Source organism: Lissotriton helveticus, chromosome 5_1, assembly GCF_964261635.1.
Source record: "Lissotriton helveticus chromosome 5_1, aLisHel1.1, whole genome shotgun sequence".
NCBI lineage: Eukaryota > Metazoa > Chordata > Amphibia > Caudata > Salamandridae > Lissotriton > Lissotriton helveticus.
In genome coordinates this window covers 691,909,728-691,937,513 of record NC_136065.1, presented here as the reverse complement: position 1 = coordinate 691,937,513, position 27,786 = coordinate 691,909,728, and the positions used below count along the sequence as shown (strand labels likewise).

The following is a 27,786-nucleotide window of genomic DNA, read 5'->3' as shown; positions in this document are numbered from 1 at the left end:
CTCATTTAAAGGGAAATGGTAGAAGCACAGGGAATCCAAACGATGTAACACCATTTAACAAGCTCTAAAATAGACAGGATGCAGGACGCAATACTTTGGTTTCACAGGAATGTGATGAGTCGAGTGGGACTCCCAAATGCTATCATACACAGACAAGGAATAGGCTGACTGGGAAACGAATGATGAAGGTGGCCAACAGAGTCAGTCAAGTTGGTCCAGGTTTTGGGAACTGTTTTGTGTGAAATAATTGGAGAATATATATTTCACCACAAAACAAACCACGCAAAGCAGATTGCATGTGGGTATAAGGAATGTGAGGTTTAATCACTTTAGTTTAGATAAATCCCTTCTACAGTTAATATTTCAAATGGAATTTGTTAGTTAAGTGTGTGCAATATATAAAGTCATACAGTAAATAAAAAAAACAAAAGTTCCTTTCCCTGTTTGGTGGTGTTCCTTTGCCACTCGCTACACCACAACCACCCTGCTAAGTACCCCTGGTGGGACAAGGGTCCCAGGGGCAACGCCACCACTGCTGCGCCATTCGCGCTGGTCTTTACACTCTGGGATGGACTGCAACCCCCAGAGTGCACCGCTATTTCCGTTGTTCTCCGCAGCTGCCACAAGTGAGAGGGAGGCGTGGCCAACGCGCTCATAGCGCAGCCTCTCCCCCCGCGGCGCGGGAGTTCCTTTGCCTGTTTGGTGGTGTTCCTTTGTTGCTCGCTACACCATAACCGCCCTGCTAAGTACCCCTGATGGGACAAGGGTCCCAGGGGCAACGCCACCACTGCTGTGCCATCCGCGCTGGTCTTTAGACTCTGGGGTGGACTGCAACCCCCAGAGTGCACTGCTGTTCCCCGCAGCTGCCGTGAGTGAGGGGAGGTGTGGTCAATGCGCTCATAGCACAGCCACTCCCACCGCGACGCGGGACGCGCACGGTATGCAGCCCGGATGAAGCCTGGATTAAGGGCAGGCCCGTCTGTACCTGTCCGGGGCAGTCAGCGGCCGGGCTGGGCCACCCCTCTGACATCTCCTACCAGTCGCGCCTTGCAGTGGTGAGTGGTGAATCATATCAGTTTCATGTCTGGGGCAGCAATCTTCATGGGCAAACGCAATATTACCCCAGCATTGCATAATACTACACCCATAGATAGTATGCTGGAGAGAGCAGTTAATATTGTTATCACCGAAATCGATCTAACTGAGAGGCGCTTGTCCTTGGGCTCAATAAAATCCCATTTTTCTCTACAAACCGAGAATACTGATAATAGTGACTCTCAACCAATGTTGCCCACACAAGTTGATCATAGTTTACATTTGCCAGTCCGAGAAAGCGATCTGGCGCAGAGGGAATTGTGGCCATTGGACGTATTGTGGCAATGGAGGACTCCGCATCCATGGTTTGCTAAAAGGACACTCTTGTATCGGCAATTGTGAATGTCTCCCCGACCCCTGAAGCTACTGGTGCAAAAAGAAAAAGGAAACCAGCTAAGCCGGTCTGTTCTAAACGGAAACAACCCTCGCGTTCGAATTCCCAACGCACTGCGCTAACTACATGGATTCAGGGTTCAACAGCTTCGGCCGACTTAGTATCTGTTAGCGCTTCTGTTGATCTAACATCTTCAGAGACATTAAATTACTCTGTGTATATACTCAAACTGAATCAACACCAACACCTTTTTCTAATCTTAGATTTGGGGATACAATGTATGAGCGAGTTAAAGAGCTTGTAGACAAGAATTTTGCCGCATTATGGAAGCGTTTAGACTGTTTAGAATCTGTAACCAATAAGTTAAATTCGCCCAGTAAGGTATCTAAGCAGTCATCTCTACAAGGTAGCACTCATAAAATACAGACCGAGTGATTGTACTCCCAAAGAACAACAGGGGATTATAATTTCCACGCAGCCTCTTGTGACACCTGTCGTAAAGCCAAAGATTGTATCCCTCTTAAACTTCCCCCGACTCTGCTAAAACCCAAAATGTAGCCTTCACCACCACATTACATCCATCTAGCCAAATTGCCGCTCACATTCTTCCTACAGCTTCTATCAATACCATCAGTCAATACCATCAGTAACAATGCTAGGGGGTCTGCTGAGTCAAGTAAAGATGTTTTAAGTCACCACCAGCAGCCTGTCCGTATGTCCTGATTCTCGCAGGGGTTCCCTCATTAGAGAAGAATAAATCTGAGTCTTGGGACCAACTCCGGAAGTATTGATTGGCTGGCTAAACAAAGGGTACAGGAGTTGTAACATAAATGACATGTTAATGGTACGTAGGGTTGGTTGGGTTGGATCGTCAGAAAAGACCATTGAGGGAGATTGCATTGTTATTAATTTTTTACGTCCAACACATGTTAGATCAATACTGATGGCAAAGGAGATTAATTGCTCCTTACCTACAAATATTTGGGCATTGCCTCTTGGCTTCTTTTATAAACCAAACTCTGAGCAGCAACCTTCAATTACACCTTCATATCAGTTTGCAAATAGGTTCTATGCCCTTTCTGATCTTAACAGCTTAGATTGACCGTAATTTTCACCAAAATCTACTGAAATTGCCCCTCTGACATCTATGTTGGCCATCTCAGTAAATGACTGTTGCACAAGTTACTACTTGTGTAACGATATATCTGTAAGAGACATTAGTTAGTATTAAGATTCCTTACCTTAGAATATCCCCAGGCGTCAGACTGGATCCCGAATTTTTTTGCGTAGCAGTACCCTTGCGCGTCGGCTCCGCGTCCGTCGTCGGCGCCGTGATGACGTCGTCGGAGTACTTAGACGCCGCCTCCGCGTGCTGACGTCAGTTCTTAGACACAGCTTTTCCGCTCCAGAAGCGCTGAGCCATGTTAAAAACCAACACTGGTGCCATTGAAACTAGGGCCCTGAAAGGGGATAACCCTAACCCTAGATATCGGTTTGCAGAACGGGGAGGATGGGTGGGTCGGTAAGGAATCTAATACTAACTAATGTCTCTTACAGATATATCGTTACACAAGTAGTAACTTGTCTCTTTCAGATGCACACATTAGTATTAGATTCCTTACCTTAGAATAGATACCCCAGCAATACCAACCCCGGTGGTGGGTCTGCGAACCAAATCACACCAGAAAGTCCTGGAGGACAGAACGGCGAAAGAATCCATCCCTCCGGACTTGGCTGTCTAGGCAGTAGTGTCTTGCAAACGTGTGCAGCGATGCCCACGTAGCTGCCTGACAGATGTCTTGTAAGGGCACTCCCCGGCCCAGGGCAGTTGTAGTCGCCGGGGCTCGGTGGAATGAGCCCGCAATCCAACAGGGGGCTCCTTTTTAGCCAAGGAGTAACATGCCTAGATACACAAGATGATCCACCGGGAGATGGTCCTCTTGTGCACCGCTTTCCCCTTCTTAGCACCCACGTAACCAACAAAGAGTTGGTCATCCACCCGGAACTGGCGTGTGCGATCTAAATAGAATGAGAGCGCACGTTTTGGGTCCAGACGGTGGAGCCGCTCTTCCTCTTTAGAGGGATGCGGAGGCGGAAAGAAGGTTGGCAAGGTGATAGACGGCCCAATGTGGAAGGCTGTAACAACCTTGGGCAGGAAAGATGGCTTAGTACGCAACACAACCTTGTCCGGATGGACAGAAAGGAAAGGAGGAGTACAAGAAAGAGCCTGGAGCTCACTCACTCTCCTGGCAGAGGTGATGGCAACCAGGAAAGCAGTCTTCAGAGTTAGAAGGCGGAGAGTACAGTTGTGAAGTTGCTCAAAGGGAGCGCACATCAGAAATGTAAGAACAAGGTTCAAGTCCCACTGAGGCATCACAAACGGAACAGGAGGAAACGTGTGTGTGATGCCCTTTAAAAATCTATTTACAATAGGGGTCTTGAACAAAGAAGGTTGATCAGGCAGCCTTAGAAAGGCTGAAAGGGCAGAAAGGTAGCCCTTGATAGTGCCCAGAGCAGAGCCCTGCTGGGCAAGAGACAGAAGGAAGAGAAGAACCTCGGAAAGAGGGGCAGCAAGAGGATCCACAGCCTTTGATGTGCACCATGCCACAAATCTGTTCCACCTGCAGGCGTATACCGACTTTGTGGAGGGACGCCTAGCTGCCAGAATGACATTACAGACTTCAGGAGGCAAGTTAAATGGCCTCAACTGTCACCGCTCAATCTCCAAGCATGGAGGTGGAGACTGGACAGGTTCGGGTGGAGGACCATCCCCTGCTGCTGCGACAGAAGGTCCTCCTGAAGAGGCAGACGAACCCGGGGATCGACTGACATACTGAGTAGCTCTGGATACCAGTACCTTCGTGCCCAGTCCGGAGCCACAAGGATGACTTGGCCCGGTCGCGCTTGATCTTCTTCAGCACTCCGGGCAGAAGTGATATAGGCGGAAAGGCGTATAACAGACCGCAACTCCACACGCGACGAAAAGCGTCGCCGAGCGAGTGCCACCGTGGAAATTCCAATGTGCAGAACTGACGACATTGCGCGTTCTCTTCGGTGGCGAATAGATCTAACCAAGGCTCTCCCCATTGCTGAAAGAGGCCTTGCGCCACGTCCGAGTTCAGACGCCATTCGTGATCCATCATGCACCGACGGCTGAGCTCGTCCGCCCTGGCATTCAGAGAACCTGCCAGGTGTTGAGCCACCAGGGTCACGCCCTGGCGTTCCAGCCATTGCCAGAGGCGCAGAGCCTCCTGGCAAAGGGTCCACGACCCCACCCCGCCCTGTTTGTTGCAGTACCACATGGCGGTGGTGTTGTCCGTGAACACCTGCACTACACTCCCCCGGACAGAGGGAAGGAATGCCTTCAGTGCTAGACGAATCGCCCGTAACTCCAACAGGTTGATGTGGAGCCGGGCCTCCGCCGGAGACCAGAGGCCTCTGATCTCCGCCTCTCCCATGTGGCCACCCCAGCCCTGGAGGAACGCGTCCGTCACAACTACGTGCTCCGGATGGGGAAGGGAGAGGGATCTGCCGCTGACCCAATCGCGGTCCTTGAGCCACCACTGCAGCTGTCCCGCAGTGCCCTCCGAGATCAGGACGTGGCCGGACAGGTTGCCCTGATGCTGGGCCCACTGAAACTTCAGGTCCCACTGCAGAGCCCGCATCCGCCACCTGGCGTGATGCACCAGTAGGATGCAGGAGGCCATCAGCCCCAGAAGCCGCAGCGTCAACCTGACTGAGACCCGGGATAAAGGCTGAAAGATGGGAATCAGAGCCTGAATATCCCGGACCCGCTGTTCGGGTGGATAAACCCGAAACTGCGCCGAGTCGAGAACCGCTCCGATGAAAAGGAGCTTCTGAGAGGGGCACAGATGTGACTTTGGCACATTGATGGAGAACCCCAGCCGGTGCAGGGGATCTGCCGTAGTCTGGAGGGGGCTGACGACTGTCTGGGGCGAGCCCGCCTTCAACAAACAGTCGTCGAGGTAGGGGAAGACAAACCCCTAACCTGCGCAGATGAGCTGCGACCACCGCCATCACCTTTGTGAACACCCGTGGGGCGCTGGTAAGGCCGAAGGGGAGCACGGTATACTGAAAGTGCTCGTGGCCAATCGTGAACCGCAGGTAGCGCCGGTGGGCCGGCAGGACGGGGATGTGGAAATAAGTGTCCTGCAAGTCCAACGCTACCATCCAGTCTCCTGGGTCCAGGGCAGCTAGGACCTGAGCCAGTGTCAGCATTTTGAACTTCTCCTTCCGGAGGAAGCCGTTGACGTTCTTTAGGTCCAAGATGCGGCGTAGGCCCCCTTTGCCCTTCTTGGGTACCAGAAAGTAGTGGGAGTAGCAACCACACCCTACTTCTGGCCCAGGAACGCGCTCGATGACCCCCTTGGCCAAGAGGGACGTAACTTCCTCCTGCAGAAGTCGCAAATGATCCCCCGATACATGGTGGTTCTGCGGTGGCATGGCTGGAGGAGTCGCCTCGAAGGGGAGGGAGTAGCCCCTTCGGACGATTTGCATCACCCACCTGTCCGCAGCCGATTGCTGGCGCGGGGCCGAGAGGCCCAAGGACTTGGCCGTAGCCTTGGAGTCCTTAAAGCACTCAAGCGCATGGTCTGCTTTGTCGCCAAAGAGGCGACGGCCATTGAACGGCATGTCCATCAGTGTATTTTGGACATCGGCCGAAAAGTTAGCGGACCTCAACCAGGCGTGGCGTCTGACCGCCACCGTCGTTGCCATCGCTCTACCTAGTGAGTCGGTGGTATCCAGGCCACACCGGATAGAATATTTGGCTGCATCCCGGCCCTCCACAAGGGCTTGGCCGAATTTGGCCCGTACCTCCAACCGACACTCTGGCAGCACTTCCGCAACCGTATCCCACAGAGAGTGGGTGTAGTGGCCCAAGAGGCATGCGGTATTGGAAGACCGCAGTCCCAGTCTAAGGGACGAGAAGATCTTTTTACCGTACTGCTCGTACCTCTTGGATTCCCTGTCCGGCAGCGCCGACGGGAATGCGGTCTGGGAATTGGAGGCCTGGATGACCAGGCTCTCGGGGGTGGGATGGGTGGACAGGAAACATGGGTCGCCCGGGGCCGGGCAGTGGCGTCTGGCCACGTTCCTATCTACGGGCGAACCCGTAGCGGGCTTGGACCAAGTGCCCAAAAGAACGTCGGTTAAGGCCTCGTTAAACGGCAGCAGAGGCTCGGCTGAGCATGACTGCGGCTTAAGGACCTCAGTGAGGAGGTTAGTCCTCACGGCCGCGACGGGGAGCTCAAGGCCCAAGGCCTTGGCTGCCCTCCTCAACACCACACTATAGGTTGCCCCCTCCTCCGTAGCCACGGTAGGAGGTGAGACTAATCCAGTGTCAGGCGAAGTGTCTATACCACTGGCCTCCCCAAGTTCACCTGCCCAGTCCTCATGAGACTGGCATTCACGTGCCAGAGGGTCCTCAATCCTCCTCATCACCCATCCCCTGGTACTCAGGGTTATCAAAAGATGGGGCCGGTTCATGGAAAGTAAACTCTCCGAACGGAGTCTGAAGCGGAACCAGGTCTAGGGAGGCGTCGGGGACGGCGCCGCCCGAGGACGGCGCCGGTGGTGACACCTGAGGGGTCGGCGCCGGGGAGGTCGTTAAATCCACCGTTGACTACCCGGATCCGTAACCGGATCCAGCGGGGCCCTGCGGCGCCGGGCCCGAAGGCGCCGGCTGCGTCGGAGCCGAAGCACCTGACGGCGTCGGGGCCGGAGCACCCGACCGGCTAGGACCCCCAGACGGTTCTGCTGGGCGCGAAGGCTGAGAGAGGGACCTCATGGCCACGAGGATCTGCTCGATCTCCTCCGGCGTCGCGTTAGGCCCAGGGACCGAAGCGTATGCAGCCGGACGCGGTGCCTGGGACTCCGACGGAGCCGCGTGGGCGGTGTCACCCGAACCCCCGGCCGCGTGGGAAGAGCGATGACGTCTCTTCGACTTCTTGTGCTTACCTGACGACTTCGACCCTGAGGAGTGATGTCGACTCCCGGAGCTATGATGGCTCCGCTCCCGCGACCGGTCCCTCGACCTCCGTCCGGACCGGGACCTCTTGGCGCGGGGCCGACTGCCGGAGTTCGAGTCGCTTACGGGACCGATCCCGTCTAGCTTTCGAAGTGAGGGCCGGCAGTCGGAACAGGCCTTGTCGTCGTGGTCGGCGCCGAGACAGTGGAGACACCGACGGTGAGGGTCCGTTACCGACATCAGTTGGTCGCAATCCTCACAGGGCTTGAAACCAGGCATCCCTACCGGCACCATGTCGGAGTCGAAGACTCGAAAAATAAGATCAAAAAGATTTTGTGAAAAAGGGACCAAGGTACCACTTTTTCCGGATCTGCGCTGCTGGCGCGGAAAAAAGAAGAACGGACGTCAGCACGCGGAGGCGGCTCTAAGTACTCCGACGACGTCAACACAGCGCCCACGACGTACGCGAAGCCGCAGACGACGCCTACCGACGCGCAAGGGTACGGCTACGCAAAAAAATTCCGGATCCAGTCTGACGCCTGGGGATATTCTAAGGTAAGGAATCTAATACTAACGTGTCTCTTTCAGATTTAAGCCTTATGACCCAATGTTACACATGCTAAGCTGGAAAATTCGCTGGCTTGGTCTCCAAACTAAGTAGTGATGATTGGGTCAAGACAGTAAACAAATACGATATCGTTATGTTTCAAGAGACTTGGGCAACAACAGAGTTATATCTTGAAGGGTATGAATGCCTCAATACTACCTCACCCCCCCTAAACAAGGGAGACCCTCTGGTGGTTTATCCATCTGGGTGAGCATCTCGTCTGGTGGCAGTGTAAAAACAATCCCCACCAAAAGTGCTAACATCCAAGCCTTGATATACACACGGGGGTTTCGATTTGTTTTATTAATTTTTTATAATAATGATTTCTTAACCACACCTCATATGAATTTTGTCAACCTTTTTAACTTTCTTTTGGATATACCTAATTTTATAGGAAATCAAACACTTGCAGGAATTTTTTGGGTGGTGATTTTAATGCAAAGATTGCAGGGGGAAACATTTCAACTCCCCTCTATCACCCTCTGGTCAATCCATGCAAAAGGGGGTTTGAGTTATTGTATCATCTATCAAATAGTAGCCTATCAAACGTAATGGACATCACAGCTACAAACAATGGGGATAGCCTAATGCCCACCATTTAGAGGTCATGGCTGCACCTCAACAATAGATTACATTTTTATAACGGCCATATCCATATTAGAAGATTACCTAGTTAAAGATGAGATTAAACCATCCACTTTTGGGATCATAATCCAATTATAGTTTTATTCAGGGTGGCCCCCAGATCTGATCTTAGAAAAGAGATAGGGGGCGGTAACTTAGAATCCCCAACAGACAACTTAAGGGTCAAATGGAAAGGTATCGATAATAGCAGTGGGTTCCAAAAAATGTTTAAAACGTATCGATCACTCTGTGAGACTTGTCTTTCACCTGTTGATCCTAACCCTGAGGTAGTTTCTGCTTTTGCTCAACTATGTGCAGGCATTAAAAAATTGATCTCAAGACCCGCACTTGCACCCAACTCTAACCCTAGGTGGTTTACCAGCATTTGCTCTCGGGCAAACAGAACTCAGAGCTGCACTCTCAGCTTCTCCTAGGGATTCTAACCTAATCAGATCATTGAAGCATGAATACAAAAGAGTGACTAAGCAGAGGAAAGACGAGATCTTAAAAGAACAATGGAATAACTTGGCTTGTGCTGCAAGATTTAACAACTGAAATGGTTTTTGGACAGCGGCCAAGTCACTGATATCATTGGGCAATACACTCACTCCTTTAAGTTGTAATATAACGAGTGAAGCCTGGGTGGCCCACTTTTCCAATATATATGCTGCTACATCCCAGCGCGAGGATAGGGTCGATAATCTCACTGCGACCCGAATTCAAATATCATTATCAGAGGTTGAGGATGCTATTGATCAAAGTCTGGGTAATAAGGCACCTGGCCCAGACAGGCTTTCCATTGACCTTATAAAATTTAGGTCAGAGTTTTGGGCCCCTCTTTTACTTAATGTTTTTAATAATTTGACATTAACCAAAATCCCCAATACATGGTCTACATCTGTTATCGTTCCAATTTTTAAAAAGGGTGATAGATCCAACCCGAGTTGTTATAGACCAATTTCTTTAATCAACAATACCCTTAGGATATTGGGGAGGGTATTATTTAACACAATCAGATCCTGGGCCGAGGAGGAAAACATTTTAAATAGATGTAAGCTAGGTTTCAGAAGCAATCTTGGAACGGTGGAACAGTGTATTAACCTTAACTTTATCATAGGTAAATACACTATAGTTCGACACGACCCCATCTACCTAGCATTTATGGACCTTACCTCGGTCTTTGATTTTGTTAATAGATCACGGCTCTGGAAATGCCTTTTAAACTACAGGTTGGATGAGGACATATGTCCCTGTGTAAATATGCTAAAAAGTGCACTAAGGGCAAGGGTGAGAATTAGCACGGACGGGATAGTGTCAGGGGACATAGTGATTGGAAGAGGGGTAAGACAAGGGTGTGTCTTAGCCCCACTCTTTTATTTTATATATTAATGAGCTACATAATGTGTTGTCTGAACTGACTACAGATGTCCCAATGATTAATGGTAATAAACTGGCCGCCCTTTTATATGCGGACGATGCTGTTTTAATTGGTTGTACACCCAATGCATTGCATATATTAGTTAGGGGTTTTGTTGATTTTATGAATGGCCTGAACCTTTGTACGAATTTTAAGAAATCTTTTTTAATGTGTTGCGGTTCTAAAAAATGTCTTATTAATGCTATTACTTCTGGTTCTGAAATTTTGCTACGCACATTCCCATATTTGGGTCTACAATTTTCAGACAATGGATCCTGGGCATGTGGTCGGAGTACATTTTTAAAGGCAGTTAATTCGGTCTTAAATCTCCCCCAACCGAAAAGAATTGAGGTAGTGTTGTCCCTACTCAAAATCTATAGAGCACAGTGTGTACCCACTATAACATACGGACCGAAATCAAGGGCTTTATAAATTCTAAAAGCATCCAGGTCTAAGAAAATAGATTTTGTAGGAGAATTTTGGGGATACCTATCTCCTCTTCATCCTTTGTCTGCCATAACGAGTTAAAATTATTTTATTTAGAAGATTATATTAGGTCCCGCCCTGCACTGTTCTGGTTGAATGTTTCTGGAAACAATGGTCTTGGAGGAGGCCTATCTGGTCCTCTAGCAGTCTGGGCTGAATAAATTTTGAAAGGGGGGTTAAATCAGTTTAAACATACTTCACATAGGGGTCCAGAGAGGACTCAGTTACTTCGTTTGGCCGGACACATGATTTGGATAGTTTATGACAACAAATGTATTATCTCCATAACTTTGCTTTATCTTATCTTATATTTGCTTCGTGATATATTGTGCTCACAGAAACTGTTTAAAAGTGTGTGAAGTGAAGGTGTGTAGGTGGCATATTAAAAATGACATCGCATTGTACAACAATCTGATTTTTCAAAACTCCACAGTTAAATGAAATAGGTGCTGGAGTTTTTGTTGGGAAGGTCGACAGCGTTTCGATCTCAGGTTACTGAGATCATCATCAGGACGTCAGCCTGTGAGCACTAACGATCTAAATGGGGAAGGAGAAAGTATATTAAGGTACTGGGTCCGTGCGGGACTGAAAACACATACATAATATCAATAGAGTATAGTGTAGTGAGTATAGGAGCAGGCGGTGGCTTGCACGTGCTTCTACTCTATGAAAGGGCTGATCAATGGGGGCGTGGTTTTACATTGTAGTGCAATGCCTGGGAGCAGGTTCCAGACTAGTCAGAAAGTGCTGGCTCACTAGTCCGATCGATCATACTAGGTTAAACGATCAATTCCACATAATTATACAGGTGGTATTGGGGTTACTACCAGGAGGAGCCCAAAAAGAGGTTTAGCGCTGAATTGGCTGCAAGCTAGCTCAGGGTTAGTCTTTATGCGCGTGACTATCGTGAGGAGTGGTAATGAGGCGCTGGTTGCCAAGTGGTTCGTGGACTGAGCAAGGTACAGCTGGTTAGCGGCTGCGGACAAGTACAGGGCTAGTTTTATAAAGAACCCTGCTGAGAGAATGATTGTACTGTAATAAAGTATCAGTCTCACATACTCCTACTTAGAGGAGGGATGGAGGGGTCGGGGGCATGCTTCCCCGTACCCCATGCGTGATCGTGAAGGATTAGGAGGTGCAGCGCGTTGGGTGGCTTGGCGGGGAAGGGCTTACCCAGTTAGTGGTAGAGGCAAGTTTGGTATAGGGGTTCCGTTGAGATAGCCGGGATGCAGACTGGTTCCGGTCTGAACTATCACTTATGCGCGGGAACTTTTTAAGGTACTCTGAGGAGAGACAAAGGGGTTAGTGACTGATGGTGGTCGTGTCAAGAGGCCAGAAGAAACTCAAGGGCTGTTAGACTTACTTGGGAGGCACCTAAGGTATGGCGAAGAGGCCGTGAAGGAATCGGGACGGTGAAGTCCGGAGAGTTACCTGTGGAAAAACGAAGGGGCGCCTAATTAGAGCCTGTAGCCTGGGGATTGGGCAGTGAAAAGCCTGAGCGCGCTGCAACTTACTTGCGGATTGCGAGATCAAGCAACGGGTGAGGACCGGTGTATTCCGTGTCCTGCCAGGACTTAATCCTAACCTGACGGATTCCAGCGAAGTCGGATATATCCGGTTCGGGCAAATGAGCGCATGTGCGGGCTGTCTGCCGGCATGGTGACGTCAGGGGAGCTAGGGACGCCTGGTGTGGAAGGGCTTGCCGAGTGTAATGCGGCTTGTGTGGTGGCGGTGTAAAGTATCTATTAAAGATACAGGGCTCATTATTGGTGACATTTAATGGTAGAGCTACTGTGTGCTGTGTGAATCACAAGTTTAGAAAGAGAGTCTGTTAGGGATAAAAAACAAGGATAAAAGATAAATGCATTCTGACTGGTTGAGAGGTCAGGTCTAGCAGTTTGGGTGAAAGGACGTGGCAGAAAGTCTCACAAAGTGTTCTGGTCATCGAATAGTGTTCCATTCTTCCAGAGTGTGGAGTCCTTTTTCAATCGAGCGGCAGTAAAACATCCACTTGCACTCCATTCTGTTCAGGATGTTTTGGGCATCGCCTCCCCTGATGGTGGGGCGTAGAGTGTCATTGACTTGCCATCGTAGGTCCTGGTCAGAGTGGCCTTTTTCCATGAAATGTTCTACTAGAGGAGCAGTGGTGACTTGGCATCTGATTCTGCTTGTGTTGGCCAATTCTTGTCTTAACTTTGTGTAGTCTGGCCGACATAATCGCCTTGCCTGCCCTGGTTTGATGCTCCAGGGTGGGATCCCATAGACCCAAGAGGGTCGCTTCTATGGAATTCGGTAGGGGGTATGACAGCATTTCTTTAATCTGGGCCAGAATCTCCTCCCAGAAGGGTTTGATGGCTGGGCAGTCCCGCCAAATGTCGAGGAAGTCCCCCAGCCGTCCACACTCCCTCCAACAGAGATCTGAAGATTGGGGGGAAATCTTTGTGTTTTGTTGGGTATAGGTACCAATCAAATAACATTTTGTAGTGTGCTTCTCCCAATTCTAATGAATGATTGTATTTAGCAATGTCCGCCCATAAGTGTTTCCACTCCCCCTACGATACTTCTCTCCCCAGTGTCCGGTCCCAGGAATGTGTGTACCTCAGGCTCTGTGTTATTGTAGCGGAGACCAAGAGGTCATATAGGTGGGAAATAACCCCTCTCGTGGATCCTGCCTTCTTTACAAAGGATTCTACTGGAGTCAGTCCCCGGGTTGCCGCCTCCTACACCAGTGGATGTAGTGCCCTGCATTTCAGTTGTATGTAATGGAAATATTCCGATGATGGGATGTTAAAGTCCCTCTGGCAGTGTTCAAAAGTGAGGATGTCTTGATTGTGAAACAGGTCAGTGAGCATCAAACACCCTCCCTCTCTCCAAGCATAAACGGACCCTCCTTCAGCGCCGGTGAGAACGCTTGACTGAAGTGTACGGGGATGAAAAAGAAGTCCACCCCTATCCCTGCGCCACCTCGTTCCATAACCTGAAAGTGGTTCTGGTGGGGGTGCTTAAGTAGGAATTAGGGGGGCTCTCTTTTTTGGGTTTCCAAAGAATGCCCTATACGGTCCTACCCACAATAGCCCGATTCATGTGGAGCCAGTGCTTATCCGATTCCCTTTTGGACCATTCCGATATCACTCGCCTTGTAGTACAACCCAAAGTCCTGCAATGCTACTCCCCCCCCTCAGACTGTGGTTTCCTCAGCAGCTGGAATGGCAGGCGTGCCCTCCCATTTTGCAAATGTAGCGCAGAATCATGGAGTAGACCCTGGGGATGAAATTCTTCTCCAATTCTATCGGGAGCGCCTGGAATAGGTATGATAACTTAGGGAGAACAGTCATTTTGACAGCATGTATCCTCCCTGGCCACGAGATGAACAGTGGCTTCCATCTCCTAAGCTCCTCCTGTATCTGGGAGACCAAAGGCAGGAAGTTCTCCTTAAACGGGGCATCTATACGTGAGGTGATCAGGATCCCTAGGTATGTTATTGTGTGTTTGGTCCAAACAAAAGGGGGATTGTCCCTGAATTCAAAGTCTCTCCCCCTCCGTCACTGTCAGATTTAACACCGCCGATTTAGTCAAGTTAACTCTGAAATTCGCGACTGCTTCGAATTTCTGCAAATCCCCTTGGAGGGTTCGCAGAGATGTTCTGGGGGAAGAAAGCGTCAAAAGAACATCGTCCGCGAAGGCCTGGTGTCGTAAGTTCACCTGTGATAGGTCTTGAGAGAGTGAGCATCTGAATCCTTGGACGGAAATTGCGACTTTTTTCCTAAATTCTTTTAGTATTGCCTCTTTGTCTTAGAACGAGTGGCGTTTAACCCGGACATCTCTTGTGCGTCTTCTCTCCGCGGGTGCCACCGGCCCAACTCTGTGCGCTCGCTCTATTTTGATCTTCATCTGCTTCAGCACATGAATCTCTGCAAAGAGCCCTTCCATACAAGCCTCCACATCGGTGCCCTCCGCCTCCTCCTCCAGGTCCCAGATACATATATTGTCTCTCCTGGACAGGTTTTCCAAATCTTCGTTCTGAAGTCTGTAGCCATGCGTGCATTTGTTGACACTTCTTCTGTGTGTCCGGCATTTTTTTATTCAGTTCTTGAGTTTGGGCTTCCGTCTCCAGCAACCTTGTCCCTATAGAGTCTACATCTTGCTGCATCATGGTCATCTTTTCTGATAGGTCTGCTTTGAGTTGTTCCATTGAGGCTTGGAGGTCTCCCTTTAGTTCATTACGCAGCTCCATCTTGAAGTCATTCAAGGATGCCAACACTTCCCCCTTAGTCAGCGCCATTCCTGAATCAGTACCCCTCTGCTCGTCCGGATGCTTCTTCTCTGCCAGGTTAAAATAATTAAATACCTTGAGAAGAGCTATTTTAGGTAGCATGGATGCGGTCGTCTCTTTTCTCCAGCCACCCCGGGCCCTCTCACTAACACGCTAGGCTTGTGGTGAACCAATGCATCTCGTCTTGTTGTCTGTTGAGATTCCCCAGATGCATCCTGAACTAAGGCTTGCTGCAATGAGGCTCAGTAAGGTGAAGGCATCTTCTGGCGGCCTTCTTAGGGTCAGGCATTAAGTGGGTGTCCCCACTTCTGCTTTCTTTTCAGCTTATAATGGAACAGTTCCTGGGGCCCCTCTGGAGCTGCTACCGCCCCATAAAGGTACCCAAGAGAAGCCCACCGTGTTGTAACTGCGGAGGGGAGGGACCGCCGCAATTTGAGGTCAGGTGGGGCTCCTCGGGATCTCTTACCCACTCGCTTTGGTTTCATATCATGGAGACCCCCCTCACCTCCGTAACCGTCTCTCAGTGAGCTCAGTATCCCGGGAGTGCCCTTTGGTGATAAGGCGCTCTCCGTAGCAGTTGTTTTACACATGTTGGGGTGATACTGCGGTACGCGTCCCTTGGTTTTCCTCTGTTGCCTGGCTTTAGTCTTCCTCCTCTAATGCTGGGCTGTGTCTCAACAACTTGATTCAGTGACAAACCGCCCCCGGCTCCCTATAGCAGCTCAACTCCGGCACGCACCTAGGGTCGGCGCTATCTTGACTCGATCCTCCTCCATAGGTCGTCTGGTTCTTTGAGATCAGCACGTACCCCGCCCAATTTAATTAAATCTTCTGTCGCTGCTCATCTTCACAGCCCCGACGCTATGTTTGTGGGCTGTGTTGGGGCTGGATACATGCACCGAAGCAGCAGGCTGCGACGGAGTTAACACGGATCACGTCAGTGCGGCCATCTTGTTTGATCACGCCATATATAACTTTTCAGATACAAAAAAATATATAAAAATACCCCACTCTAATCTACCACACTCTACTCGACCCCACTCAACTTTACTCCACCCCACTCAACTTTACTCCACCCCACTCAACCCCAAACCAATCCACCCCACCCCATTCCAATCCAATCTACCCCACTCTAATGCAGTCAATCTAACCCACTCGACTCTACCCCAATCTACTCAACTCCGATCCACCAAACCACTATAAACCACTAACATTAGCCATGTTTAACGGCAGCTACACTGGTGTACAACATGGCTAAAACACATTGCCAGGCCAGTATTAGCATTGCCAGTGCTTGTTTTAATTGAGAACTTGAGCTATGTACGGCTTTAAACTTGGCCATAAAAAGCATGCATGTGTTTAGTGACAAGTCAATTAAGAAAAGTAAATTTAAACATTGAAATTGATTTCTATAGTGAAAGATGGACTAATCATTAGTGCCTTCCGCTAATTAAGATTGAATTGTATTGTAATTGTATTTATATATAGCGCATACTACCCCTGACGAGGCGTCGAAACGCTTTTCGGCGAGCAGCACGCTCCTCCGGAACCCAAAAAGGATCAGTGCTGGTGCTTATTCGTGTAACGGGCCGGCCTATGACATACAGCAGGAAGACGTTACTTTGCTACTGGGGTTCGAAATGAGTTAAGGAATCAAACTTGGACGAATAATTAAATATACTGGGTAGAAATTATTGCGGTCCAGTGACATTGCAAAAAAAAAAAAAAATAATAGGACCACAAGGCATAATTAGGAAAAGAAACATTCTAATACTCACCATCAGAGGGCACCGCCGTACTACAAAAGACCACTCTCTGGCTGTGCCATGCGGGGAGCCTCTGATGTACCTATAAAATGAAGGAGAAAAAATTAGAATATTTAGCAAGATGGACACAGGTGCTTTCCCAGACCCCCTCTCTCCCTCATTTCCCCATTCCATTTTAAGGTGAAGCCTCGATCAACAACTAAAGGTAACACCAGCAGCTTTGTGTGAAGTTTTTACAAAACTTTTGAAACGCACTGGAAATATTTCGCATTTATCTAAAGTCAGTGTCTCATCGATGAACGTTCTAAAGCATACCGGTCTACACTAGAGTAGCGATAACGCGAGTCTGACGACGAGATCTTGTGCAAGGCAATGGACTGGGTTTTAGCACAACACAAACACCGCGGGGGTAGCGGAAGTGACATCCGCCTCGTTTATATGCAAGGGGCCTCCACTGTCGGGCAACTTTACGTTTTTTTGTTTTAACAATGCCCACCGCAAACTCGTGACTGCAGCACTCTACTGAACAGTGACATATTAGACACAAAACCTTGATATAAAAGTCGAAAAGTTAAATATGTAATTACTCCTAAAAGTAGCGCCACCAGATTGGTAAATCGCGTGGATTGCAAAGTACTTAAGCACAATTAAGCTTCAACACCCAAGATGCAACTACTTATCATAATGGACATCCACGAGATACATTTTCCTAACGCCGTCAGCTCAAGTTTAATTACGTGGGAAGTACAGAAGCCTTCTATATAGCTCCGTGACTTTTCTTTTTTTTAAGCAGACACGCACATACAAGCATAGCTCTACCCTGATCTGCGATGGGCGTACAACGTGTTTCCAGCACACAAAAACATATTCCAATCCATCATCCCTCGTATCTGCTAGTCAAGTATATAAGTAGGTCGGAACAGAAACCGACCGGAGCAAGGTAATGGAGCAATGCCAGCCTCTGCATAAGCAGAGTGCTGAACGCTGCTTAGCCTCAACCTCAAGACCTGCACAAAAACAGAGGGGCAGCAAAAATGACAACGCGAAACCTCGCATACAGCTCAACCCGCGCTTTTTACGTCACACACGATTCACACTTGTTCTCTTCTTCATCGAAACAAGTCACCAGGATTTTAAGAGGGATGGAAAAAGTGTGCGAGTGTCTGAAGAGCTGTATCTCCAAAAGGGTGTGGGCTATGAAGTATAACTAGGGATTCTTTCCAAGAGGCTTATATAATATCGTTAAGGGAGGGCCTTTGAATAGGTGAACTAAAATATTGTGCTTCCCATAGCTCCCACCTGACCAGCATTTTGTTGCCTCTGAGATTTCTGTTATTGCATTCAGATATACATAACAGGGGTAGAGACAAATGGTACTCTTCTGCTTGCCGTGCTGCTAAAAGTGAACTTATCCGGGCGGTTGAAATCAAAGATCCAGCCCAACTTAGACTCGCTAGGCAAGGTTACAATAAAATCCAAGCTGTGGCAAGGGAAGAACACGAAACCAATTTTTGGAGAGACCTAATGGACGCCAGTTCCAAAAAGGACTCAAAGGGTTTCTGGGATTTGCTCAGAGGTAGGGATAGGCCTGTCGATTCACAACTGACTTGTAACATTACAGGGGAGGCCTGGTTTGCACATTTTTCCAGCCTGTATTCCATTCCACCAGGGGCTTTAGGACTGAATAGGGGCCTCAGGCATAGAATGCTAGCCACACATTCAGATAATGGCCACATCTTTACGGCCATGGAAGTTGAAGGAGCAATCAGGTGCCTTGTTGTTAACAAGGCTGCAGGTCCAGATGGCGTCCCGGTGATTTGCTACGGCTCTACCCAGAGGTGTGGAGTGCACTTATTGCCCTACTTTTGAATGAGGCCATGTTTGGTGGAGGCCTCCCGGACTCTTGGAGGGGTGCGGAAGTCGTCCCGATTTTTAAGACAGGCTGTAGGGACGACCCTGCTAACTATCGTCCCATCAGCCTCCTCGATTCCACCCAGAAGGTAGCAGGCAAAGTAGTTTTAGGAAGGATTTTGCAGTGGGCGGAAGAAAACCAGGTTCTGTCTGACTTCCAGGCCGGTTTTCGGACAGGAACTGGCACTATAGAACAGACCTTCCGATTATTAATGCTCTATTGGAAAGTGGTCGTACTGGGCAAAGGCAGTCTGTATCTCGCTTTTATAGATCTGCGGACTGCCTTTGACCTAGTCCCACGGGACCAATTGTGGGACGTCTTAGAGGGTTTGGGTATTCCCCCGTATTTGTTGGCTTTACTTATCAAGTTCCACGAAAGCAACTTTGCACAAATCAGATGGGGCGATCAGGGCCAAAAAACATCTCGCATCTCTGTAGATAGGGGCGTCCGCCAGGGGTGTGTGCTAGCCCCCACTCTGTTTTCACTCTACCTAAACGGAGTGGTGGAGCATCTTCTTAACCAACCATCAGACGCACCCTCCCTGGCGGGCAGGAAGATACCAACTCTCCTATTTGCAGATGATACCCTGCTGATTTCAAAAACCCCGGTAGGCCTTCAAATGTTGCTTTCTAGGTTTGAGGACTTTTGTGTCTCCAGGGGCTTAGCCATCAATATAGGTAAAACCAAATTCCTGGTCCTGAATCCACCTAGGAAGTCTGTCCACCCTCCAACCCTAGACTCAGTCCCACTTGAAAGGGTAAGGGAATTTGACTACCTAGGCATTCGACTCAGTGACTATGAGTTGGAAGGCTCATCATCAAAAAATCATTCTGACGCATAGGAGGGTCACAGGGGCATTGTTAAAAGAACATCGCGCCTCACCCCTTAAACCCATTGGGGCGATACTAGATATTTATAGAGCAAAGGTGGTGACTGCGTCGCTGTATGGGGCTGAACTGTGGGGCACGCAGAAATTTGATACCCTGACCCACCTCGAGAATAAATTCCATAAAGATCTCATGAGGCTCCCTTACAGCACTCCCACGCTCCCTCTTTTATTCGACACAGGTACACGTCCCATATCCGAGCAAGCAAAGATACGTCCTCTTTTACTGTGGGCTCGCATATGGAATGTTCCAGAACTCTCCAGTTACGCAGAAGCGCTGCGTGAACTTCTTTCTACCCCGGGCTGGCATAAGGTCGGTTGGCTTAAAGAGGTAAAGCGGCTCCTTTGCGAACTGGGCCTGGCAGACGCTTGGGCCAACAGAACATCTCCACCCAAACAACTGCTAAAGAAAATCTTCTGGTCTTGGGTGGCAAAGGAGAGAGCAAGCAATCCCAAAATATGCAGATCGGCCGTGGAGTTCTTGCTAATTAAAGAACTCCCTCTTAGAGAACCCTATCTGGACTTGATCTCCAACCCGATGGATCGGTCACTATATTTCAAATTTAGGGTGGGAGTTTTGCCCTTAGGCCAGTGGACAGCAAGTTGGGAACCACCTTGGCAAACTATACCGTCCTGCCTTTTTTGTGATAATAGGGTAGAGTCTATTGCCCATTTAATGTTTGAATGCCCAACGTATGTAGCACCTCGCCGTAGATGGCTGAAACCTCTTTGTTTGAGCTTGGGCACTCGGTCACACTTGGAGGCCCTACGGATCTTAAGATCGGATGCCCGTCCTCTGTTTGCTTGCTGCCTGGCAACATTTTTGGGCTGGGTATGGAGGATAAGATCTGCGAGGAAACTTCTCCTCCAGTAAGGTTATCCCCACAGACTCAACTTGTTTCAACATTTGATATTTTGTTTCCCCACCCTTATAATTTTATCAATGACTGTATCTCATTGTTTTGTTTCCTTTTCTTATCATTCTACCAATGACTGTTTTTTATTGTTCGTTGTACATAATGTTTAGAAGGTTGAGCTACTTAATTGTTTCTATTTGTATCTATTTTTGTACTGCAACGCTTTTATGAAATGACAAATATTTCGAAATAAAGCAACTACAACAACAGTATCAGGTAAATGAGTAACAAAGATTTTGTTGTGATTAATTAGAATTTATAAAGTTACAATTCGGAAATATGAGGCAGTGAATTAAACACTATTAAGGTCTTAAGGTCTGTGGGAAGGATACTAGACTTCAGAGTGTCACTCCGTGTTTGTAACATTAAGGACATGACTATTGGGCAGATAGGGACCCGTTACACTCTCAGTTTTTAATTACTGTAGAGCAGAGGTCTTCAAATTTTGGATGCAGAGACCCCAGTGTCAACATTTTGAGGCGCAGAGACACCCTCCTGACAAAAACGTCTAAACCTGTAGGCAGGACTATTAGAATTATGAGGCAGGTGAGGACCAAATTACGCGACAGGCTTGACTAAATTGTGTGGGAAGAAAATGTAAGTAATGTTATGTGATGCCGCATATTTTGGGATAGCATTGCTTCTTTATTTTAACATTTTTTACACACAGCAACACTGAGGAGAGATTTCACCCCATTAGTACCCGTTTATAACCAAAATACAGCAATTAACATCCGAAAGATTTCTAGTCAACCTTTGAGAAGGGCCTTCCACTCCGCAGGAATACGTGCTGCCACATTAGACACTCACCTGGCCCTGGCCAGGAGAAGCAGGGGTCCCTTAAAAACCTGGCGGTTTTGTGCAGAGTTAAGCAGTATACCCATGCAGCTTTCCTCTCACCCCCTCTCTTCCACATCTCTCTCCTCTCCTAACCCCGGATCTCTCTGTCACTTTGCAGGCCATTTTCTTTCACCCCTTTTTACAACTTCTGAACTCTCCCCATTCAACCTCTCACTTCACCTTTAATCATCTCTTGCCATTCTCTCTTTTCACTGCCCTCATCTCTAACAGTCTTTCTCATTTATCTCATGGCCTCTCTGGCCCAGTCACCACCTGTGCCCCTCAGCACTTCTCATTCACCTCATCTCTCCATTCAAATTTTTGTCTATTTGTATCTTACACCTCTCCAGTCCCCCCCCATTCAACTTTCACATCTCCCCTTTGTTCTAACAGAAGCCCTCACCATTGGCTCACACTCACTTCTTACGTGTCCACACTTCTCTTCGGCAATTCACATTTCTCCTCATCCCTGACCTCTTCAATCAAATTCTCTCACTCCCTTGCTGTCCTCTCTTATCTTCATCTCTCCTCACCAAGCATTCGGGCCGGGCCAGGCCAGTTTGCTCCTCTCGGCCTGTGCCATTCTGCTTATTGTTCCCTAATTCAAGAAGGCATGAGTTGTCTGTCTCACTGTTTTGGTGCAGGCCGCAAAGTTATGGAACTTGCACCCTCCTTTGCTTCGCTCCACTAAGAATCTATTATCCGTTAGGAAGATATAAAAACCTTTCTCTATGCTCTGTAGGTTACCCCATTTGGCTGGTTCTCCTTCTCCTTCTGCGTTTCTCATTTGCCTACAGGCAGCAGATGGTTATTAGCCCCAGGACATCTTTTGGTAACAGTAGCGCACTACAAATGTAAATAATAATAATAGCCAGAAGCAGGGGAGTCACTAGATCAGAAATTCGGAGGGGACTAACACTCCCAGCCAGGGCTGGTCCTAACACTGGTCGCACACGGTGCAACAGTCTTTTTTGGTGCCCCACCCCCGTTTCCTCCTCCTCCATGAATTCCTTCACTGCCACTCACCAACAATGCACCTCATCTCTCTATAGCACCTTTCTGACAAACATTTCATTTTTTTATAGCGCTACTCATAGTTTACTCACACTCAGTTCTGTGATCTGCATGGTACACGTTCTTTGTAGCAGGTACATTAACCCTCCGCACACTGTGTGGGTGACAAGAGTGCCCATTTGAGTGCACGGTGAGCGATGCAACAGTGCGAGAGTAGGGTAAGAGGAGTGACTGCAGGGTGAGTTAGGTGGCGTATGAATTTATGAATTTAGGTGCGAATGCAAGTTCAGAATGGGACGAATGAATGTATGATTACTGATGGGCTTGTTTGAGTGAGTTGAATATTGAGCAGTGAGGGGGCACAGGTGAGTGAAGTGTCAGAGGACTGCAGGATGAGTAGTGTACTCGTGTGACTGCAGGGTGAGGTATAGGGTGAACAGCGCAAGTGCATTGTGAGTGCAGAGTGATCACGGAGAATGCAGGGTGAGTGGGTGAATGGTGCGAGTGCATGGTGAATGGTGTGAGTGCATGGTGAATGGTGTGAGTGCATGGTAATCAGTGTGAGTGCAGGGTTAACGTGAAAGTGAAGGGCGAGAATGAGGAGCGAGTTGTCTAAATACAGGGTGCATTCCCAGACACTTGAAGTAACTCATCATGTTATTGACGGCAGCGTAGGGTTTAAGATCTAAGTTAAACTATTGCGGCATTAATCAAGGGTGGAGGAAATAAATAATGTGCTGATCCTGCAACAAACTTACAGTCCTATGGTTAGGGTTGCCAGCAGATTATTTTGATGGCCCAGTCGGTACAAAATTGTCACCTAAAGCTGTATTTTCAGCACTTATCCGTGCATACTTTGAACAGCAAATATAAATAGAAAGCACTTTTAATTGTGTTCTAGGGCTGCCTCAATGATCCATGACTGACAGAGAAAAAAGACACATAAGGAATGCATACATACTTTTGTATTTAAAAGTCTATTAAGTGTCAAGAGGAGGTCTTTCCAGGCTCTTTAAACAAAAAAGGCAGGCATTTTTCTTTTGGCAACCCTACTTTATATTCCTTTTCATTACATGCATTCTCACAGTACAACAGTAATTGTAAAATACAAATGTAAGGAACAGGCAGAGTGGGGGCCCAGGGGGTACTGGAACCAGGAAAAAACGAAGCCTCTGTAAGCAGTTTACAAAGGCATGTAAATATGCAAATGGTCTTTAAAGACCTGTGAAAAACTCGGGCAGCTGGAGATGACTCCAGACACTGCACAACCGAGCCCCCGGCAGCTCGCGTTTCACTACAGCAGCAGCCCGGCTGAGACACACGATGAGTGAGGAGTGGGGCTGAAGCCCTTGGGCCTGGGCAGAAGTGTAACTGTGAAGGCGCGACCCCCTTTGCATCGCTCCACGCCCCCCCTGGGGGTCGCGCCCCACAGTTTGAAGACCCCTGCTGTAGAGTAGAAGATACGGTGGGACCATCGTAGCATGTACAGGGCTGCCAAGGCCTTTTACTCCACTGGGCATTTCCCTGGTGGGCTGGGGTTCTTCGATGCCGATTTTTAAAGCACTGGGCCGCCTCTGGTGCCTTTGTCACTTTTTCAAGCGACTCGAGGTTAACAGCAGCAGGCACAGTGAGGCTTCAAAGGAGAGGGAGGGAGAAGGAAGGTAGAGAGAACACAATCAGATGGAGAAGAGAGCAAGGAGAAAGAGTGTTCACGGATAGATGGAAAGCCACATATAGCACAAGGAGACAAATGGAGTAGGATTACTTGGGAATCTTTGCTACAGCTGCTTTTGGTTCCACAGCATGGCTATGTACGTGTGTGCTACTTCAGCTACAGGTGTGCCTGAAGACGGCAGTAGGACTCCAGGTGACGTCCTATTGCGCACGGTCATTGTTTGCACACGGCCCAAATCCCGCTGCCCCCACTCGGCAGCGCGCTGCTTGCAACCGTTCTGTGCTTTTACAGTGCACGCGGCAACCTGTCTGCACTATCAAAGGTGATTAGAGATCCCCTACAAGGGGATGTCTGGAGGGTCCCTGGGACCCCCTTTCTCCCCTCCGGAGGGCTGCTCTCATTCGGCGCACTGACAGTGCGTCACCTGAGAGCTCTTTGCCTCTGCACCCACGTCTATACTATGCCACGGGCGCAGAGGCCAAGGAATTCGTTCATTTGCCAAAGGGCACGCCCTATGCAAATGAGGGAACGCCCCCTGATGGTAGCGCCAATGCTTTAAGTGCGCCAGCGATATCACAGAAGGGGACTCCCAACCGTCTGCATCCCCTTCTGTAATACCAAAGTAAATTGGGGCATGCAAAGCAGGCCCAAACCCCTGTTGCGCCCAGGTCGCTTATTGTAATATGGCCCCAGGTCAGTAACTGATTACTGTCAATACAAGGGTCAACTGTCTACTGCTGTGCCCATCATCTGTCTTCGTAGTGCTTGTTTCTCCTCAGTAGTTCATCTGTTTAAAGTGTTGAGAGCTAGCAGGGCATTGCCTCATTTTAAAGGCCAGCTCACAGTCGAATCTTTACCCAGTCTGTAGGGTAACATTAAGTGAATTAATGAAAGGCCATTTGTATAGCGCAGTTACTCCAAAAAGTGCCCTTGAGCTACAAATTACAAACGCTGCACCCAAATGCACGCACACACAAAAAGGATAAAAACAAAAAAATCCAAACGATTCATGCCATTTGTAGGGTAGGTTTGAACGGAACCGAAATGTGCATGGAGAACAGCTCTTTTAATTAGGCTTTTAGGATGGGCTTGAGGGAAATCGGCTACACACTAGCATAGACTTCATTCAAGCTCGTATCAGGATTTGCTTTATTCAGCTCTTTGATATCTGCTTTCATAGAAGCAGACATCTTCTGAAATAGATGGGATCGAACTTGGAGATAAACATCTCCTTGTCTACGCTAAGCTAAAAGTGTGTCGTTAGGCAACACGGAGAGTGTAGACGTAAGGGAAACAAGCATTTGCAATGCAATAGGTCTCACAATAGGAAAGTGTGAGCTATTGGTATTGTAAATGACAATTTTTTTGTGTTGGCTTTGAAAATATATAAATGAATAGCATTGTTATTCACAAAGCCAATAGTTTACACTTTCCTAATGCGAGTCCTATTGGCTATGGCAATGCTTATTGGTAGCAAGCAAGGACAGTGCTGTTGTGGTGCTGAGTGATGATGTGGTTGGGCTGAGTGATGTGGTGGTGTCCCCGAGTGATGTGGTGGTGTCCCCGAGTGATGTGGTGGTGTCCCCGAGTGATGTGGTGGTGTCCCCGAGTGATGTGGTGGTGCCCCCGAGTGATGTGGTGGTGCCCCCGAGTGATGTGGTGGTGTCCCCGAGTGATGTGGTGGTGTCCCCGAGTGATGTGGTGGTGTCCCCGAGTGATGTGGTGGTGTCCCCGAGTGATGTGGTGGTGTCCCCGAGTGATGTGGTGGTGTCCCCGAGTGATGTGGTGGTGTCCCCGAGTGATGTGGTGGTGTCCCCGAGTGATGTGGTGGTGCCCCCGAGTGGTGCCCCCGAGTGATGTCGTGGTGCCCCGAGTGATGTCGTGGTGTCCCCGAGTGATGTCGTGGTGTCCCCGAGTGATGTGGTGGTGTCCCCGAGTGATGTGGTGGTGTCCCCGAGTGATGTGGTGGTGTCCCCGAGTGATGTGGTGGTGTCCCCGAGTGATGTGGTGGTGTCCCCGAGTGATGTGGTGGTGTCCCTGAGTGATGTGGTGGTGTCCCCGAGTGATGTGGTGGTGTCCCCGAGTGATGTGGTGGTGCCCCCGAGTGATGTGGTGGTGCCCCCGAGTGATGTGGTGGTGTCCCCGAGTGATGTGGTGGTGCCCCCGAGTGGTGCCCCCGAGTGATGTCGTGGTGCCCCCGAGTGATGTGGTGGTGTCCCCGAGTGATGTGGTGGTGTCCCAGAGTGATGTGGTGGTGTCCCAGAGTGATGTGGTGGTGTCCCCGAGTGATGTGGTGGTGTCCCCGAGTGATGTGGTGGTGTCCCCGAGTGATGTGGTGGTGCCCCCGAGTGATGTGGTGGTGCCCCCGAGTGATGTGGTGGTGCCCCCGAGTGATGTGGTGGTGTCCCCGAGTGATGTGGTGGTGTCCCCGAGTGATGTGGTGGTGCCCCCGAGTGGTGCCCCCGAGTGATGTCGTGGTGCCCCCGAGTGATGTCGTGGTGTCCCCGAGTGATGTGGTGGTGTCCCCGAGTGATGTGGTGGTGTCCCCGAGTCATGTGGTGGTGTCCCCGAGTCATGTGGTGGTGTCCCCGAGTCATGTGGTGGTGTCCCCGAGTCATGTGGTGGTGTCCCCGAGTCATGTGGTGGTGTCCCCGAGTCATGTGGTGGTGTCCCCGAGTCATGTGGTGGTGTCCCCGAGTGATGTGGTGGTGTCCCCGAGTGATGTGGTGGTGTCCCCGAGTGATGTGGTGGTGTCCCCGAGTGATGTGGTGGTGTCCCCGAGTGATGTGGTGGTGTCCCCGAGTGATGTGGTGGTGTCCCCGAGCGATGTGGTGGTGTCCCCGAGCGATGTGGTGGTGTCCCCGAGCGATGTGGTGGTGTCCCCAAGCGATGTGGTGGTGTCCCCGAGTCATGTGGTGGTGCCCCAGAGTCATGTGGTGGTGCCCCAGAGTCATGTGGTGGTGTCCCCGAGTCATGTGGTGGTGTCCCCGAGTCATGTGGTGGTGTCCCCGAGTGATGTGGTGGTGTCCCCGAGTGATGTGGTGGTGTCCCCGAGTGATGTGGTGGTGTCCCCGAGCGATGTGGTGGTGTCCCCGAGCGATGTGGTGGTGTCCCCGAGCGATGTGGTGGTGTCCCCGAGCGATGTGGTGGTGTCCCCGAGCGATGTGGTGGTGTCCCCGAGCGATGTGGTGGTGTCCCCGAGCGATGTGGTGGTGTCCCCGAGCGATGTGGTGGTGTCCCCGAGCGATGTGGTGGTGTCCCCGAGCGATGTGGTGGTGTCCCCGAGCGATGTGGTGGTGTCCCCGAGCGAGCGATGTGGTGGTGTCCCCGAGCGATGTGGTGGTGTCCCCGAGCGATGTGGTGGTGTCCCCGAGCGATGTGGTGGTGTCCCCGAGCGATGTGGTGGTGTCCCCGAGCGATGTGGTGGTGTCCCCGAGCGATGTGGTGGTGTCCCCGAGCGATGTGGTGGTGTCCCCGAGTGGTGCCCCCGAGTGATGTGGTGGTGCCCCCGAGTGATGTGGTGGTGCCCCCGAGTGATGTGGTGGTGCCCCCGAGTGATGTGGTGGTGCCCCCGAGTGATGTGGTGGTGCCCCCGAGTGATGTGGTGGTGCCCCCGAGTGATGTGGTGGTGTCCCCGAGTGATGTGGTGTTGCCCCCGAGTGATGTGGTGGTGCCCCTGAGTGATGTGGTGGTGCCCCTGAGTGATGTGGTGGTGCCCCCGAGTGATGTGGTGGTGCCCCCGAGTGATGTGGTGGTGCCCCCGAGTGATGTGGTGGTGCCCCCGAGTGATGCGGTGCAGCAGCACAGAGACTGAAGCTAAGAACACGCAGGGTCGAGTGCTACAAAGCGCGTTCAGTTTATCAACACACAGAATGATGGAGCCGGGAAAAAGGAAGGGGAAACAGGAAAACACAGGGAGAGTGTACAATGATAGAGGCAGCGAGGGCTGGG

General features: G+C 49.8%; 1 protein-coding gene across 2 annotated transcripts in view; it reads right to left on the bottom strand.

Moving 5' to 3' along the window:
* Nucleotides 1-27,786, bottom strand: part of MCU (mitochondrial calcium uniporter) — a 786,648-nt gene that overhangs the window by 311,436 nt on the left and 447,426 nt on the right. For both annotated transcript variants that reach the window (XM_078643082.1, XM_078643083.1), the window contains one exon: nt 16,604-16,673. In XM_078643082.1, the coding sequence (XP_078499208.1) occupies nt 16,604-16,673 (70 nt within the window). The remainder of the gene's footprint in view (nt 1-16,603; nt 16,674-27,786) is intronic.